The sequence below is a fragment of the Engystomops pustulosus genome, chromosome 2, assembly GCF_040894005.1.
Source record: "Engystomops pustulosus chromosome 2, aEngPut4.maternal, whole genome shotgun sequence".
NCBI lineage: Eukaryota > Metazoa > Chordata > Amphibia > Anura > Leptodactylidae > Engystomops > Engystomops pustulosus.
Genome location: NC_092412.1, coordinates 197,311,162 through 197,330,874, shown reverse-complemented (window position 1 = coordinate 197,330,874; position 19,713 = coordinate 197,311,162). Strand labels below are relative to the sequence as shown.

At 40.0% G+C, this 19,713-nt stretch overlaps 1 protein-coding gene across 1 annotated transcript in view; it reads right to left on the bottom strand.

Annotated features, from left to right (window-relative positions):
- EFHC2 (EF-hand domain containing 2) overlaps positions 1-19,713 on the bottom strand; it is a 49,189-nt gene that overhangs the window by 27,070 nt on the left and 2,406 nt on the right. The window contains exons 2-9 of the mRNA XM_072137769.1: positions 14,358-14,546; positions 11,936-12,086; positions 10,572-10,795; positions 9,653-9,904; positions 9,237-9,344; positions 8,204-8,342; positions 3,411-3,576; positions 2,333-2,475 (exon numbers count right to left, since the gene is read on the bottom strand). Coding sequence (XP_071993870.1) covers positions 2,333-2,475; positions 3,411-3,576; positions 8,204-8,342; positions 9,237-9,344; positions 9,653-9,904; positions 10,572-10,795; positions 11,936-12,086; positions 14,358-14,546 — 1,372 coding nt within the window. The remainder of the gene's footprint in view (positions 1-2,332; positions 2,476-3,410; positions 3,577-8,203; positions 8,343-9,236; positions 9,345-9,652; positions 9,905-10,571; positions 10,796-11,935; positions 12,087-14,357; positions 14,547-19,713) is intronic.

The window sequence follows — 19,713 nt, the reverse complement described above, 5'->3', positions numbered from 1 at the left end:
AAGCCATTCTTCTTAGGGAATAGAACAAAATATAATAAATGGAATTGCTGTCGCTTGAACCACTCAGCTGTCATCTTATATACCAGGTCCAGGGTGAATGGGACTGCAGAGAAGTCTGGTGCCTGTTGGTTGCTGGATAACAGATGGGAGGACGACACAGGACGGGTTAGTAGAAGAGTTAAAACTTCATGCAGTTAATGAGTGTTATAGGCTTGCCTAAAGAAATGGGTTTTAAGAGCACGTTTGAAACTTTGGAGGTTAGGTATTAGTCTGATAGTCCGGGGCAGAGCATTCCATAGAATTGGTGCAGCTCTAGAGAAGTCTTGGAGACGCGAGTGGGAGGTCCGCACTAGGGTAGAGGTTAATCTAAGATCACTTGCGGATCTAAGAGCACAGGTTGGGCGATAGACTGAGATAAGAGAGGAGAGGTAGGGGGGTGCAGCATTATACAGAGCTTTATGGATGAGGGTTATTATTTTAAACTGTATTTGAAAGGAGACTGGCAGCCAGTGCAGCGACTGGCATGAACTGTAGGCATACATGGTCCCCTTATCAAACGAGCTGTGTCAGGCAGAATTTTGGGTTGTTTTCATGGCTTCCACAACAAACTTGTTAACTTTGTCGCCACCCTGCTGTGTAATCCACAAAATATACTGGCAAACTTTTATCATTTACCAATATTATTTCAGCGCTTCTTGCGCATCTGTTTACATTCCCCTCACCCGCCATATCCTAAACTTATAAAAACGCTGCTACACTTGATCTTATACAAAAGGTTCTTAGAAGTGCTGTTTGGGGAGTAGCCTAGAGACAGGGGCTTGGATTGGCGAAAGCTCGCCTGGCAGCGGAGCGCCAGCTCCATGCCAAGATCCAACTAACATAGTTTTAACTGCAGCACCTTTAATCTACTACTAGTTCACTGCCTCCATACATGGTCCCCTTATCAAACGAGCTGTGTCAGGCAGAATTTTGGGTTGTTTTCATGGCTTCCATGTTAACTTTGTCGCCACCCTGCTGTGTAATCCACAAAATATACTGGCAAACTTTTATCATGTACCGATATTATTTGAGCGCTTCTTGCTCACCTCCTTTGGTTCCTCTCTGCCACCCATTGGTTTGAAGCCTGAGAATCCGCTGCTGCCGCTGCCTCTGCATGCCGTCCCCTATAGTGTCAGGGTCAATTATTGGATGTTTTAGATGCTATCTAGCTTCATTCTGTCACTCTGTCATGGCCATGCTGTTGCCCATAATTTTGGCATAATGGTGCATTTAAGCAGCCTCAGAGGCATCCATGCATGCTGCCCCTGCTGTTTCCTGTCCATTTCCGTGGTGTTTCCATCCTTTTCTGAGGTTCCCAGGTGTTTGGCCAAGCTTCCCTGTGCAGAGCCTTGGTCCCCTTGAAAAATGCTCGAGTCTCCCATTGACTTCAATGGGGCTCGTTATTCGAGACGAGCACTCGAGCATCGGGAAAAGTTCGTCTCGAATAACGAGTACCCGAGCATTTTAGTGCTCGCTCATCTCTAGTGTTAATACATTTTAAAAAATTAAATGTTTTCTTTTATCATCTGACGATAATAACTTTTTCACTTTTATAACTTTTTTCCAGATTCCCAGGACATGGCATGGTATAGTAAATAATGTCACAAAGTAAAATTTGTCATGCAGAAAATAAGCCCTCACACAGCTCTGTACACAGAAAAAAATAAAAAGTTATAGATTTGTGAAGGTGTGGAGCGAAAAATTAATGAAAAAAGGCTGCAAAGGGGCTAAAGCCAAACAAGTGGAATATTCTTGGATGGCCATGTCAGTCACCTGATCTCATCCTAATTGAGAATAAAGACTAAAGACTAAAGCTCAGACAAAATGGCCAACAAACAAACATCAACTTAAAACCACCGCAGTAAAAGCCTGAAAGGAGGAAACACAGCAATGTCTGGTGATGTCCATGAGTTTAACATTTCAGGCAGTCATTGCTGACAAAGGGATTTCAACCAAGTATTAAAAATTTACTTCTAAATCCCTGAAGTGATTATGTTATAAAAAAATATTTTTTTGTTCAACCCATGAAGTAAAAGTAAAAAATTTAAACTTCAATGGCTTCTGAACTGTATAGTTCAAAATTCATTGTAGTAATGAAAAATGTCTCTATCCAAATATTGTTGGATGTAATTATAAAATAACTAATGGGTAATCCTGGGAGCTGCTTACAGTAACACGCAACTTATAGTCAACAATATGATAATTCCTTCAGTTACTGTACGGTGCTTATTTAGAGATGAATCACCCAAAGGAGTAAAACTAAACTTTTGAAGCTTCATTTCAGTTTCAGTACCTGAATTTCTTTGCAGTGGCTCAAACACAGCTATGGTGTCATCACTAAGGAAATAGGAAATGATGAAGGTTCTTTCTTTATCAATGGGATTTTCAGTGATGAGTTTTGCAACAAATCTAAGAACATTGCTGTCCAGGCCATTCCTAAAACAGAGAGAAGCCTACCATTATACTGCTGCTTGTATCATAAAAATAATAATAATAATAAAAATATTTTTATATAGCACCATCGTATTCCGCAGAACTTTACAGACCATGGGGTATAAGTACAAATAAAATGAGACATTACAGAGTATATACAATAGAAGCAAGGGCCCTGCGTGCAAGAGCTTACAATCTATGAGTAGGCAGTGGTGGCACAGGAGGTATACCTCTATGCATTGAAATAAGGACAGTTTCCTGTGGTATTCCGCTCTTCACCTCTGAAAGGAGTGCTGTACTGACTGTAGAATATTTATGGGGTACCCCCTTTAGTTGCAGGAGGTGCTGCTGATAAGAGCCCTATGGCACTAAAACAGCTAACAATGGTATCTTAGACTTCTATTTCACCCAATACTTACATCTAATAAAGATATACTGTATGTAAGTACCCTTACTTGTATGAGTTTTAAGCTGTTTTATGGAGTTTTATGTTACGACCCTCTTTCTTTGATGCAATATTGGGTTATGCTGGAGGACTTTACATCCATGCCAAGGACAAAACAGCAAGAGGCCAATTGTGTTAGCTGGAAAGACATTTTCTATAGTGACTATGAATGGAGTAGGGAGATCCTAGTAGCTTCACCGCACCGTGGTCCGCACTGGGCGCACCTTCGAGCGCCGCCAAGCGCGGACCATGGTGCGGTGAAGCTACTTCTATTACTAAAGCGTTTAAACGCTTTACATCTGTTTAAAAACATAACGAAAATAAGCGCCGGCAAGACTGTGATTTATTATGCCATAAAAAAATTGTGGAACCCGAACGAGTAACACAATATGGGCATTATTCTGTTTTTTTCAGAAGGGGAATCACATATGACAATTTGGTAAAATCATTATAAATTTGGAGTTATGCTTTAACAGGAGGTAAAACTAAATACCTGTCTTTTTCCATAAATTTCTTGAAATCTCGTTGTGGTGGTTTTGGTAGGAGTCCCAAACAAGAACAAAGAGAATCTTCCTCAGAACCAAAGCCATTATATGGTGGAATCTTCTTCTCAATTTTTAGCATTTGGGGAGTTTTGTACTGAACAGGTGTGAAATCCTCTGGAAGACAATCAAACCCACAAAATAAGCTTATTTACTCATCTCAAAAAATATGAAATATAAGGGGGATATCCTACAAGCAATAATTAATGTTGAGTAACATACAGCCTCTTTTGTATACCTGGGTATTTTTCATGGTCTGAAAAAAAGTATGTAAGAATTGAAGTCTTTGGTGTTTGGTATTTAGATGAGGTTTGTGAAGGATTATCACTAGTCTGTGGTTATTCTATAATCTATTGCAGAGATTGCAGATATAAGAAGTAAATTTGGTGGATATGACCATATTTAAATAATACCAAGGACCACAACACCAGAATAATAATAATTTCAGTATCTATAAAGTTAACTGGACAAAAAAAATTGGGAAAACGTGTCCCCTTGTGGGATGTTATCAGTTTCATAGTCTCCTGCTGTAGTCTATTACCGAAGATAACCATACACCTTTGCTAACTATTGGTAAACCCCAATGATTGTGATGTGTGTAATGTATATAAGGAAATCAACCATATTTGAGGATCAGTATAGTAGTTGCCTTTACATAAAACTTCTATGGCGCTGTTGGCATATATTTCTCTACATGAGTTGTTTTGTCAAAATGTAAGTATTGTAAAAGCAGCAGAAAGGATACATCCTCCATTTCCCAAGAAGCTTGATTCTAGTACATTACTGAGGAAGTGAATTCCGACTTTCAGGGGCTATAATATTCACACAGCCCAGGACCCATGGCCTTAATGGTCTTAATCCATCCCTGATAGGACACTCTTTGAAATATTTAAAGTCCATTATATTTTATGTGCAATCTATTTAATTTATTCACATGTATGAATTTCATTTAAATGAAAATATAGGGTCCGGAGAGTACAGTACCGGAACATTTTTCTAAATCTATCCATAGTATATATACTTTTACCCGGTTGTTGTTGTAGGGGAAATACCTTTTATCCGGTAAATTGTGAGGAAAAACTTCCATCTCCATTTTTTACAGTAAATAAGAAATATTGTACAAACTGAACATTGAGTCCTGTCGACATGTGCATTTTTATTCTAGAAATAAATATTTTTCAAAATAAACTGACCTTTTGTAGAAGTATAATGAAATGTTTCTATGCCATCCACTCTTATGAGCCATCATGAAGAAACACTGGAAACACAATTACTTTCTGTGCGCTACCGGAGGGTTTTACAAGGACAAGGATAATGTGATAATGCATTGACCTGAGCAGAGCGGTAATTTGGTTGTGCCAGATTAAGGATACCTTATTTGCTTTGTATTTGACCAATATAAGTGATTTAGGCTGCACTAACGTGTATATAATCAATGCTAATGTAATACAATCTCAGCCGATGTTTCATAAAGCCATGGATGAATGTGAGGTCAGTATACTGAAGCTACCAATACTGCAACAAAATCATAAGACATTTGTTTGGAGCATATTAAAATATTTTTCTCATCCACTATTTTACTCATTATGCACAGCATGATAATACTTAGAGAGTGATGCTAGGGCATGGTAAGAATTATTTAAAGGAAATCTACCACCAGGATGAAGGGTTGTAGACCAATCACTCTTACAAGCAGGTGTGTGGCCCTCAATGCTATGTATATTTATTTATATGTTTATTACTGATATGTCTCCACTGCCAAGCAACCGTTTGGTGTTTGTGCATTCCCTTTGGATATGCTGTTATTGATGCGTTTTTAAGATGTATTTAATAAATATGAACTTTTTAATGGTATTTATGAGTCTCCTTTTTGTTCAATAATTTGCTAGGTTAATTTTGTCATAGCTAATATATTAGGAACCTATAATTGTTTGCTCCCATTATAATATTCAACATTATAATTGCATTCTTATATGCCACAATATTGTTTTTCTTTTAATGTTTTTTATTTTTTTAATTTTATCTCAGCTGTTCATAGTTGCAATAGGATTGTCTTTGCCACCCTGTGGTGGTCAGAGTTACAGAAACATAGCTCCCATAAAAGTGAACAATAGTTATGCTGACAGAGTAGAACAGTTAACTATGCTGTTTTTGTAACTCCACTATATCTTTATGGGCAGAACCAAATTATAGGGAGGGCCACAAGGACATGAGCCTTGGGGTCCCAACCAGTGCACAGGAAGAGGGATCCCTCCTGAGGACACCGATACTGCACCAAGTCCAATGTAGTACATTCTCACTGACTATACCATTTTTCATACTTGCTCCAACTTTTGGAGTAGAGTGCCTGAAAGGAGGGGGAGCAGCCATGCAGGTTACAGGACCTGTATGAAGGGGCATGTCCTCCATGGGGTGTGGGGACATTGGCAAAAGGAGGAGATCAGAGCAAATGGAGGTGAGAGAAGCAGCAATGGACTACAAGGACTATAATGTTACAAGGTGTATGAGGTTTGGTAGTAGCCCCGGGTCGTATTATGATGTTCTGAAGCAGCTAAGGTGTGTATTATGAAGTTTGGCAGCAGTTGAGGTGTGTATGATGAGGTTCTGTAGCACCTAACGTGTGCATTATGAGTTTCTGGAGCAGCTGAGGTGAGTATTATGAGGTGCAGTAGTAGCTGAGGTGTGTACTTTGATGTTCTGCAGCAGCTGTTTGGTGTATTATGATGTTCTGCTGCAGCAAGGCTTTGCATTATGAGGTACCACAACAACTAAGGTATGTATTGTGAGGTTTATTAGTAAATGGGGTGTATATTATGATTTGTAGCAGCTGAGTTGTGTATTATGATCTTCAGCAGCAGCTGAGGTCTGTATTTAATGTTTTCTAGTAGATGAGTTGTGTATTATGATCTTCAGCAGCAGCTGAGGTCTGTATTTAATGTTTTCTAGTAGATGAGATGTGTATTATGAGGTATGGTAGTATCTGAAATGTGTATTATGATGCAATAGCTGTCACATATTGTGATGCTCTGCAGCAGCTAAGAAGTGTATAACGATGGTCTACAGAAGCTGAGGTATGTATTGTGATGTTCTGCAGCAGCTAAAGTGTGTATTATGAGGTTCTAAAGTCAATTTATGGAGAATACTATTATCTGTGATCTCTGGACAAACACTTTTATTGCTGGGGGGGGCGCAACAATTTGTTAATATCATAGTAATGTCTGAGAAGGGAATGCCCCTAATCAGGGGAGACATAAGACAGCTTCTTACATTTGTTAGTCTCTTTTGTCATGTTTTAATATGTTTTATTTATTATATAATGCTGAATTCTACATTAATATTTGTCTTTAAAAACTGAATGTTCTAAAGGACATCAAAAAGGGCTAGGATGATACCTATGAGTAAAGTGGCCAGATGAAAGCAATCAGAATACTATCTCTTATCTTATAGATAGGGGATAACATTTTAGCTAAGACTATAGCCTCTTTTAAGAATAAAACCCGTATAAAACATGCTGAAAGGGATTTAATAGGTGAATGCCTCTGTTTGTTCTATTAAATCTGGCCTCTTAAGAGTCGACATTTTATTGAAACTTTGTACAAAAAGAAACAAATGCCAGAACATCAGACATTCGGAATATTTGGACTATTAATTGAAAGAAATTGTCAATAGCTTAGAGCAGGGGTCAGGAACCTTTTTGGCTGAGAGAGCCATGAAGCCACATATTTTAAAATGTTATTCTGTAAGAGCCGTACCATATGCACATGCCCCCCAGTAGATGGGTAGTCCCAGCATCACGGGTGCCCCTGCGATCTACGTATTGGATCGCAGGCACACCAGAGCCCCTCTCCGTGGCAGCGCCCCTTTCCAAGCTCACTCACCTCTCTATGTTCCTGCTCCCGCGCTGGCACTCGCAGATTTGATGAGCCAGTGCGCTGCTGCTTCTCGCTGCTTATGTCCCGGGTTGCTATGAAGACCGGCAGCTCTCAGCATTCCCAAGTGTTGACCTCCCGTTGTGACCCCGGACCTATTCCTTATTCTGCTCCTTCGCTGACCTTGACCGTCTACCTGTCCCTGACCATGAGACTGCCTAGAGATCCTGTACCTCGACTTTGGCTGCCACTGTGGATAAATCGCACCTGTGGAACGACCTGGTCGTACCACGCTGCACCAAGACCATCCTGCTTTGCGGCGGGCTCTGGTGAAGACTGGTTGCCACTTAGAGTCCGGTCCCAGGTGTCTGCTTACATCATCATCTGTAGTGGTCCAGGGGGTTCACTACACCAAATCCTGACACCCACCACATGCCTCCCAGTAGATAGGTAGCTACAGCACATACTCCCTGTAAATAGGTAGCCACAGCACATGCTTCCCAAGAGATAGGTAGCCACAGCACATACCCCTAAGTAGATAGGCAGTCACAGCAAAAAAAAAAAAGAATATTCACTTACTCCCTGCAGCCAGCTCCTCATCGCTAGTGGCGATGGCGCCTGGGTCGTACAAAGGTTGTAACATATCTGCCTGTGCCCAGTGATAAGTCTAAGACACACAGCAGCCATCACTATTTATTAAAGATCTGTCTGAGAGCCAGATGCAGCCAACAAAAGAGCCATATCTGGCTCCCGAGCCATAGGTTCCCTACCCCTGGCTTAGAGTATGTGTAAAATAATGAATAATATAAGATACAGAGAAAGTAAAATCCCCCTTCTAGATTATACTCTGTACTATGTGTATGAATTGGTCTTACCGATTCCATATTTTGTTCTGTAATGATTCTTGGTAAATTCATCACAGTCATACAAGATCATATTTCGTCCCCATACACTGATGGCAGCACCAATTGTCAGATCGCTGTCTTTGTAGAATTCCTGATGCACAGATCCTGTCTGTTAAAGGATATATGTGTGTTAAGATAAAAAATATTAATACTTTTACAGTCTCTTGGTCACTAATTAACCCTAGTTTCTGTGCCTGCACATTGCTATAACCCAAAATTATTTGGGCATTCTGGTATCTTGTGGAATTGCCAAACTTTTTTGTCATAGGCAATGGGACAGTCTGAACTTTGTTTCCTCACTGCCTGTACACAGAAGGTTGTCTGTCTACTTAATATCTTTGGTGATGGATTCAATGTTTTTGGGTTCACCCACAGCTTTTACTTTCTGGTCAGTCTAAAAATCCGATGGAAACCTGGGAAATGCTGGGACAAGAGTAGCATGGGATTTCTGAGTTACCTATCACTTATTTATTTTCTGCCCTTGCATACTTTGTAGTTTTCATTTTCTGTTGTGGGTTGTATGCCAGATTTGACCAATTGAAAAAATCCATTGTATGATTCTGTCCATTCACACATACATATTCACACATGTCACTGAAAAAAAGTCCTTCTACAAGGTCACTGTTAATATTTTGGTGTATCCAAAGTGTAATAACGTGTTCTCTGAATAATATGAGGACACATAAGAAGCAAGTTTATGCTTTGAGATATGTCCACTTTAGAAAGTCAAACACAGTTAAAGTCCAATTTTATGTGATCCTATGCAAGAAGATTCCAATAATACCGATGATTTGGATCATTAAACCTAGAGTCAGGTTTGGACATTCTTTCATAATATATGGTTCAGAAATAATACCGAAGCACCCCACTTACTAGTAAGAGGAAACTCTACTCAGTTGAAGATCACACTGTAACCCCAAACTTATTTCTTAAATTTATATTTAGTTCCTTTTAGACACAATAATCCATACAATCCTATTAAAATTTTGAAGTAAAACATTACTTTAAGATTATCCAGGATATAACGACCTCCATGTCCCATTGGGCCAAAAACATTGAGAACAGTGCGAGATGTGACCTCTCCAGGGTTATACATTCTTGTTGGGATTTGCTGTGAAGAGTATATAGACAGATTTAGTTTCAGAAACTGTTTTATAACATATGTTTTTCAACATAACGACAAATAACAAGACCCTTAGAATACTCCTCAAGTATGAAAATATTCTTTATTAACAACTATTCATGTGTTATATCAATGATATTGAATTTGGGTTGGCCCAGAAGACCCAAAGCCCAGGTTTTTTTGCAGTAGCAAAGTGTAACCACAATGAGGTTTAACAGCAAATAAAACATCTAAGTAACTATCCTCTGTTGACTTTGTAACTGATAAATAATACAGAACGCTGGCATGTGTATTACCTTAGGTAGTTTTCCTCGATGAAGAAAAACTGGGACTGAATCCCGGCCGGAATTGGGGGGAATGACCTCTATAATTTCAACTGTGTCATCAGCTAGGAAATAATGTAATATCAGCTCTCTTGAATCTCCAAAAGGTGAAATTGTATCATCCCATAGACAATAAAAACGCAAAACATGTCTGTCATGGTCTAGGAACTGTTTCAGAGTATCCATACGTTCATATGGCCGAAGAGGCTTCATATTATCTTCTATCTACAAAGAAGAAACAATGTGTTTTATGAAATACCTCATCAGTTACTGTAAACATTGTAAATTCCATTATTATTATTACATTCTCATTATTTGACAAGAGACAGAAAAAGAAACACGTTGTTTTTTTTTATTACAAGTAAACTAAGCCACAGTACTCAATGTCAAGCTGCAGCGGCAAAAGGAAAGGGGGGAAATAAGAGAGAAAGATAAATCAGGGATAATTAAATAATGCTGTCCCTTTATAAATCCTTTGTTATACCTTCAACTTTAAAGTGAGGGTCAGTCAGGGGCTCCACATTGCATACAGGAGAACTAGAGGGTTCAATGGCAAGCGTTAGTCAGATTAGTAAATGGGAAGGATGGTCTTTTTTTATAATGAAAGGCTAGAAAAATTGGACTTCTTCAGCTTGAAAAAGATACCCTAGAGATAATTTCTCAAATTTAAAATGCCCATGCTTACCCCTCTTGTTCCTATTATAAAATAGCCCACCTAATAGCAATCTGATGGAAATACTAGTTTAGGGCAGAGAACTTATAATTAAAAGCCTGTTATTTAAACAAAAGTAGTGTCAGGGGGGTGGGTCTGCATTTTAAAACATATTACAAAAATATAAGAAGGGTAAAAACCATTTGGGGAATCAGGCTCTACACGAGACAATGATTTTACCTGTTTGCGCGTAGTAGAGTAAGGATCTGCCGGAATTGACCCTGGTGGATTAATTCTGACTCCAAGTTTCCGTAGGAAGTTTCTAGTAAATTCATCACAGTTTACAATCTTGAAAATTTTTGAATAAAACACAATATCTTTGTTGATGTTGAAATGATCCACGGTGTAAAATTGGTCATCATTTGGGGGTGGAAGGGGAATACGATGACGTCTGATTATAGTCCCTGAATATAAACAGAAGCCATTGAAATTATTTCTATAACAGTGAGCACTGAAGATGTGTGTAAATACTACCATACCACGAAAACACGATGAATGTAAAATGAAACAATTAAAATTAAGTTAATTAAATAAGGCTGTAAAGTACGGCATATTCCTAGTTTTTCAATCAGGTTCATGGGAACTGTAGATCTTTAGGCCTCTATAGTCGCAAGAAAATGGCTATATGCTACATACCCATGCTATACAGCCACATTCATTTCAATGGGCAATACGGCCATCCATTTACATGGCCGTATTGCCAATAGTACCGTACTGTGAGCGAGATGTAAAAACATATAAAGCATGGCCTATTTTCTTCATTCTGTACACCTCATAGAAGTCTATGAGAATGTTTAAAATATGTGTTGCATACAGTTGTGCGCCATATTCTGCCGTGTATACGTGCAGTATCCAGGGAACCCAGAACCAGTGGGAGGTGCATCCTGTCAGCCAGCCAATAGTCAGCCATCCATCAACCATCCATCATTTGCCAACGCACCATATATTATACATATACAATACGGATACATTGACATACATGCACACACGGATAAAAGATGTCACGTATATACAGATTCATATGGCACAGAAAAACAGGACTGGAGAAATCATACGTTCGTGTGAAAGGGTTACTAATTGTTAATCTTCTACAGCTTTTTTGTTGTTTCTGGATGAGGCATTGTTTTTGTGGGACACGTCTCATTTTTAAATAGCAAAATCTTTTGTAGCTATAATTTATTAATGGACTATTACTATTATTTGTTATTCAAAAACGGAATGGTATTACTATTGGTATGATTACCTAAACCTCCTCTGCCCTGTCACAATTTCCCCTAAATAAACTAAAGTTTCTAATGTGCTTCCTTGTTGTGGTCCCTACTAGTTGTGCTGTGGGGGATAGAACCTATGCAGTAATTCCTACAGAAGTTTTTGTAACTTAGAAGCCCATGCAGTAAATTACAGGAATTCCGTTATGAAGCAAAGCCTCCTTGGTGCAACAGGTTAAAACTGCATTGCCATACAGTGTTTGAGTTTCTGACTTGGTCTGGTTTATGTGAACCAAGTACCTTGAGTCCAGTTTTTTTTTAAAGTGTGATACAAACCCTGGGGAATTCCACTGTTTTTTATTTCAGGTTCCACTACTTGAATTGTGTCATCTTCAAGGTAGAAATATATTTTACAATGCCGAATACGATAAACTTCTTCCCTTCTCTGATGAACTTCCTCTTCAAAATATGCTTCAAATGATAACACCTGAAATCAGGTAAAATAGGAGGTTATATAAAATCATTTGTCAGTTATGAGAATTGAGGGTCAGGTATGAGAGTCATTTGATATGATCATATGTTTCATGTGTCGGGATTAGATCTTAGAGTTAAAAATTTGCAGACAATTCTTTTAATACAACGTCCATTAATAGGTGTTGGTGTTAAGTATGAGTCAGACATCAGAATTAAAAAAGGTAACTAAAACTTCCCATTATGACATGTCATGGTTTGGGGTCAAGTATGAGGCTCTGTTGCATTTTCAAAGACAATCCAGGGGTTCCCTGGATCACATGTCGTTGTAACGTGTTTCCATCAAGTCCATTGAATCTGGGTCAGCTATAAGAGCCAAGTGTAAAAGTCATGTTGAGTCTCAGATGTCAGGATCAGGCATTAGAGTCAGTTGTCACGATAAGGTGTCAAGATCAGGTGCAGAGTAATTTGCCAGGATTGTGTACCAGAGTTGGAAATTTTATTTAAATGTGTATATATAAGAAGTTTGAGTTATGCAGTAGAGTCTGGTATGAGAGTCACAAGTCAGAATCTAACATTTAAGTATATTGTCAGGACCAAGAGTCAGATGTCAAAGCAAGTGCCAGAGTTAATGTGTTGTTTGAGTTAGAGTGAAGTATAAGAGTCAGCAGGTTAGAATCAGCTAAGACACACAGGGATCAGAGGTCAGGGCCTGTAGGAGACAATTATTGATCAAGTTCAGGCATAAGAATCAGCAGGGGTGTGGCTTGAGGGGGAGCAAAGAGTGCAGTCGCAAACCAAGTCCATGAGGCCTAAGAGGCCCACATAGTGTACAATTCCAATATGATAAGACTAGTACAATAAACAATATACAGACAGTCCCTGACTTAAGAACACCCAACTTACAGATAACCCCTAGTTACACACAGACCTCACTGCCAACTGGGGAAGTTTTCTGGATGCTTTCCTTTACTCCCGGGCTGCAATTATCATCTGTAAGTTGTCTGTAATGAAGTTTTATTGATAATTCTTGTTCCCATGACACAGGGACAGAAAAAAAATCCGTCTTGCATACAAATTCAACTTAAGAACACACCTAAATAAACTATGTTGTACGCAACTTGGGGGACTTGCACACATTTTGCACTGGGGCCTGACAGTCCGCCACTGAGAATCAGTTTTTAAAGGTCAGATGTCAGGTTTTTAAAATAAACGGAAACTTGCATTAAAGCTTCTTGATCATGTTTCTTTCATGACCCAGCTTGGTGGCACCATCCAGGGAATCAACTTTGAAGTGAGATGTTAATTGGTGGTTAAAACTCAGGGAGGCAGAGATTTTAATACTAAATTAAATCTCTCCCTACCACTATCTATTCAATGATGTCCCTGCACGCAGGACCATCAATTACACTGGAGGGGGAGCTCTGAGGCAGTGAGAGTTTGACGTCAGTGTTAAAATCTCCACCTCCTTGACTTCATAAAGCCAATTTACAATTTCTGTATGATGTCCACCATACCAGGCCATAAAAGAAACATTATCTAGAAACTGCTCAGCTGCTTGACAACATGCTGGTAGTGATTTATTAGGCCGATTTCTCATGACAGGTTCCCTTTAATAAGATGCTTAACACAGAATGTCATAATATGGACACTGTAGTCCAGCGCGTAGACTTAAAAGGGTATTCTCATTTTGGCAAATTAATGTTATTGTTTTCATGATGAAAAATTATAAATTTTTTTCAATATACTTAGTGTATCAATTTCTCATGGTTTTCTAGATCTCTGCTTGCTGTCAATCTATAGAAAGCTTCTATGTTAACTTCTAGTGGACAGAAATCTGACCATGGTCACACCGGTGTGCGGCTTGTTATAACACACAGAACTTATTACTCTGCATGATACTAACAAGCCGTGCAACTGTGTGACCGTGGTTATATTTCTGTCCACTAGAGGTAAACATAGAATCTTTCTATATATTGACAGCAAGCAGAGATCTAGAAAACTGCAAGGAATTGATACAGAAAGTATATTGGGAAACTGTTTATCTTTTCATTATACAAACAATAATATTTTTTTGCTGAACTGGAAATATCCCTTTATTGAGACTGAATCTATGCTATTGCTGAAAACAGCATAAATTATTTGTTTACCAGAAAACAGATACCATGAAATAGTTTAGATTCTGACTTATAGAGAATAAGACATACGACATATTAGAAAGTAGCATAAAATGTAAACCACTAAAACATGTAGATGCCTTACATAAAAGGAAAATGCTCATACAAACCTGTTTGTCAAAAGCTACCCAAGATGGCGCATCACTGCCCACTCCTCGGGGGAAGACACTGAATTTAGACTTTATCTTTTGTCCTGGAAGCAGTTCTCCTCCAATTCCTGGCTTGTCTTCACCCAGCAACATGGAGACATCATTAGAGTACCCAAAATGTTGTGACTTATGAAACTTCTCTTTCCCCAGCTGGAAATACAAATTACACATAAAAAATTATGGGATTTATAACCATATGGTTCTAGAGTATCGTTTATTCTTTGTTTTAAATCTACTGAAATATAATAAATCCTATTAATATTCGGAATCTCCATGATCATACTGATCTAAAGAATAAAGGAGAGTTGTCATTTGGAGCACACATTTGAAAACTGTGCCGTAGAAACAGTGCCCAAAATAAATTGTGCAAATGTGTTTTTGTTTCAATTTTACTGCATTTGATATCTTTTTCCAGTTTCCCAGTACATATCATGGAATATTAAATACCATTACTATGAAGTACAATTTGTTATGCAGAAAACAAGCCCTCATACAGTTATGCACATAGAAAGCTAAAAAAAATTGTTTATTGTTCTCTATTTCCTGTGCGTTTATAGTGATTTCCTGTTGTGACCCCGGTTCTGTTTCCGGTCCTGACTTTGCACCTCTGCTGCCAGCTCTGACCTTCTGCCTTGTATCTGACTGCGATCTGTACCTTGCTTAGCAAACCACTGCGAGCAAAGTCGCACCTGTGGAACGTCCTGGTGGTACCACGCCGCAGCAAGTCCAACCTGCTTTGCGGCGGGCTCTGGAGAAAACCACTTAAACTCTGCTCCCAGATGTTGGCTTACCTCATCACTTGCGGTGATACAGTTGATCCACTACCCCTTATCATGACAGCTGGCACTAGCTGCACGTACACTTCATGGTTGCTATAAAAATCTGACAATGTGCTAGAGTATCAGGGTTTATCTGCACTTTCATCTAGCTTTATAACAGTCTACTAGCATCTGACACAAAAAGAGAGATGAGACAGATCATGAGATGGATATAAGACACAATAACACACTCTCAGCTCTGCTGCCTCACCTAATCAATAAAACACAGTCAGCACTACTATTTAACCCCCTCCCCTAGGATCCAGAGCTTATTTTGTTTCCTATATACATTGCAGAGAAGAGTGTAGAAGCATGTTGCTGCTCAACAGTAAGCGCCTGTGTCTGTAGTGTGCCAGTGTTTCTTAATTACCTAGTAACTGTAAGTCTACTGTTTTTAATTTTTTACACTACAACTTTGTTTAATCTTGTCCCCAGTGCTTTATATAGCTATGTGGTCACCCATAGAACTGGCTAAAACATCAAAACACGACATCAGAAGAAAGTACATGCAAGATATTATGAGGCAAATAGAAAATTGCCATCAAGTGTAAAGATCTGCTGGATGTTTCCCCTCAAAAGATAGGGTGTGTTCACACGTGGCGTTAACGCATACATTTCAAGCGCATCACAGCAGCTGAGAAAAGGAGATTTGCCTGATTACATTGCCATCAACATTGCGTTTACAAAACTTATGTGTTAATGCCACGTGTGAACACACCCTTAGGCTTTGTATACTGTGGTCAGAAGAGCAGGTAAGAAAAAGGGTACATAAAGGCACAAGAATACTCAACACAACATTAGCTCAACATTCCTAGCATTTTGTAACGATTGGGCAGTAAAGGCTTTCATAAAAAGTCCAATTTCGATGTCACATTGCTCCATGACAATTAACCTATATATGATATTAAGTTGCACATTATTTCATCAAAAGCCACATTGTGATATCACAATAACTATTCATTGGCCCCTCATATTGTTGCCCCTCTCATCTCTCCCTCATATTGTGGCCTCTCATCTCTCTCACATATTGTGGACCCTTATTTCCCCCTCATAGTGTGGCTCCCCTCATCTCCTCCTCATATTATGGCCCCTCATCTCCTCCTCATATTGTGACCCTTCTAATCTACTACTCATAAAGTGGCCCCTCATTACCCAACATATTGTGGCCCCTCTCATCTTCTCCTCATATTGTTGCCTCTCATTTCCCCTTCTTTTTGTGACCTTTCATACCTCCTTATATTGTGGTTTCCATCTCCCTCTCATATTGTTTTCAATTATTTCTCCTCATCTTATGGACCCTTTTATCTCCCCCCTCATAATGCAGCCTCTCTCATCTACCCTTCATATTGTGGCCTCTCATCTCCCCTCATCTTATGGACCCTTTTATCTGCCCCTCATACTGTGGCCACGTTTCCCCCTTAAATTGTAAGCCCTCATATCCCTCATCTTGTGGCCCCCTCACACCTCCTTATACTGTGGCCCCTCATCTTGTGGCCCTTTATACACCCTGATCTTGTGGGCCCTCATAGCCCCTTACACGATGGCCCCTCAAACCCTTTCATCTTGTGGGCCCGCATACCCCTTTATATTGTGACTCCTCATCTCCCACTCCCAGCCCATCTTGTGGGCTCCCTCATCCTCCTAATTTTGTGGCACCCTCACTGTTTTCTAGATCTCTGCTTGCTGTCATTCTCTAGAAAGCTTCTATGTTACTTCCAGTAGATAGAAATCTCACCATGGTCACACAGTGCACAGCTCGTTATAACACAGAGTAATCAGAGCTGTGGGTTATAACGTGCTGCGCACCTGTGTGACCATGGTCAGATTTCTATCTACTGGAAGCAGAGATCTAGAAAACTGTGAGGAATTGATACAGTAATTACATTAGAAAATTGTATAACTTTTAATCATAAAAACATTAACATCAATTTGCTGAAATGGGAAAACCTCTGTAATTGTAAAATGAGTAAAAGTGTGTATTTCAAAGTGTGAGGGCCACAATTGGTATGTTTAACCAGAATCTGGTGTTAATGCTGTGAGGGAGGGAATGGTGAATGAGGGTATGCATATAAGTGGATGCAACAGAGAATTCAGAACATAGACATTGGGGCCCATGCACCTGATTAGCAGTAAAAGCAGCCTGAGCAGGGTGCATTGTAAGGCCTCAAACATACAGCGATACTGTACAAAAGCAATGATGGCACTACTTATTAATCACAAGAAAAAAGGGTACAGTCCACGTGCTTAGGAGTATATGGGTTCCATACATACGGAGGTAAACATCTAATACTCTAGTTGAGAGAGAAAGGTCCAATATACAAGAGGTGCAGAAGTTGAAAATAAGGATGGCACTCACCAGGTTGTCGATGTGGCTAAAATTCTTCTTTTATTGCATCAACTATTAATACTCACAAACATAAAGTGCAAGGGAGGGAGTGGGAGCTGAATACCCAAAAGAGGGCGACGGCCGTTTCGCGCTGGACTGCGCTTCTTCCGGCCCCAATTGTGAAGTGACTAAAAGCCGTGGGGTTTTAAGTGCTAACATATGCAGTAACTCCGCCTCTATAAGGCGTGTCTTACTGCTCAGTAGTCCGATAACAGGCTAATGGCACCCTAAACTCTAGGAGGCGATCCGCCTACATAGTCACAAACAGCTGGGCTTACCTCCATGTGTTAGGTCGCTGCACCTGTCATGTAGTGACGCATCCTCCACGTTTCTGTGGGTCCCGGTGGGCGCTCAGCCTATTCGTCCAAAGAACGGACTGAGGCCCCGCCCCTTCCGGGATTCCCCACGTGGGATATGTCATGTGACCGGACTATTCGTCTCACTCCCCCTTTTCTCTCTACCCTCAAACATACAACCATGTACTTACAATGGGTAGTAAACAGGGGGATACTTGTGGCCTGTTTCGGCGGTTGCAGGCGGGAGGGGTGAGCGCTGCCGCCTTTGCCTTCTCCATAGGAGCTGAATAGCTGCCTTGCTAGGTCCGGGTATAGTGAGACAATGGGGGGAGATTTATCAGAAGTATCTAAGACCAGATCAGTTCTAGTTGCAGATGGCAACCAATCAGACTTCAGCTTTCACTTTATAAACAGCTGTAGTAAAATGAAAGATGAGCTCTGATTTGTCATCTGTAACTAGTAAGCAGTCTTGTCTCAGATACTTCTGATAAATTTCCTGCATATGCTCACCGCACCATGACCACCGAGAGCTAGCAGTGATCTTCGCCACGTGCTAAAGTAAGTGGCACAAGAAGATTGCACACAGCAGTGAGGTGTGACAGGACCAAACATTAAGAGGTAAATGCAATATGAGACTTGAAGGGGGAAATTTATCATTGCTTCTTCACCAGTTTTCTGTGTGCTCAGAAATGTGTGTTTATTATACAACGCCATGTGATTGTGGAGAGGACCCAGAGGAGCAGGTGGAGTCTTTTTAAAAACGTTGCTTATAGATTTTTGCACAAAACTACGTTAGGTCGGACATGGCACGACCACCTGCCGGATACAGTGGAACAGAGGGGGTGTGGCCTCTATTGCGGGAGCGTTTGATAAATTGCCCTCGAAGTGTGAATCCTCTGGATGTATATAAGTCGGAACGGGTATATTTAATAATTTAGATTGCAGACTCTGTTACAATTGGATTTTTAAAATGTTGTGCTTTCATGGGAACAAGGATTATCAATTATCAACAGCTGATCATTAAAGCATCTATAGGAGTGGTCTCCAAACTTTTTGTATCCGGGGACTGACTGCACCCAAATTATTTTTCCAGGGTTGGGTAACCCACTTACCATGTTTCCTTAGAAAAAAAAAGCTTGTCCCACCTGCAAATACACCATATCTAACCCCATAAACAGCCCCCGCTGTAAAATGCCCCCACATGATAGTGCTGTCTATCAAAGACAGTATCACTTTTCCTATAGCCTCCCACACCCACCCATAATGTCCCTTGCCTTTGGCCTTTTCACTATGAGGAAAAAAAAATTGCATACTGTAAATACTCATGAATAAGCCAAGGCACCTCATTTTACCACACAAAAAAAAGATTGGGAAATGTTATTGACTCGAGTATAAGCCTATGGAGGGAAATGCAGCTGCTACTCTAACAAAAGAAATGTCCACAGCAGAGCCCCCCTTTAAAGAAATGTCCACAGCAGAGCCCCCTTTTAAAGAAATGTCCACAGCAGAGCCCCCTTTAATGGAATGTCCACAGCAGTGCCACACAGCAACCTGCCCAAAGTGTGGGAAGCTCCTGCAGATATGGCTCATATGTTGTGGACCTGCACTGGCCTGTCCTCCTTTTGGTCAGGAGTGCTAGGATAAGGTTTTTTCTACACAATTGTCTAGGAACATACTGCTACGTGTGCTGGGATACATGGAGGAAGTGCAATTGACTAAGAGGGGAAAAACAGCTGTTGGTCATCTTTTATTGGTAGTGCGAAAGATAGTAGCGGTCCACTGGATACAAGCTGTGTCACCCACCAAGGCAGAACTCC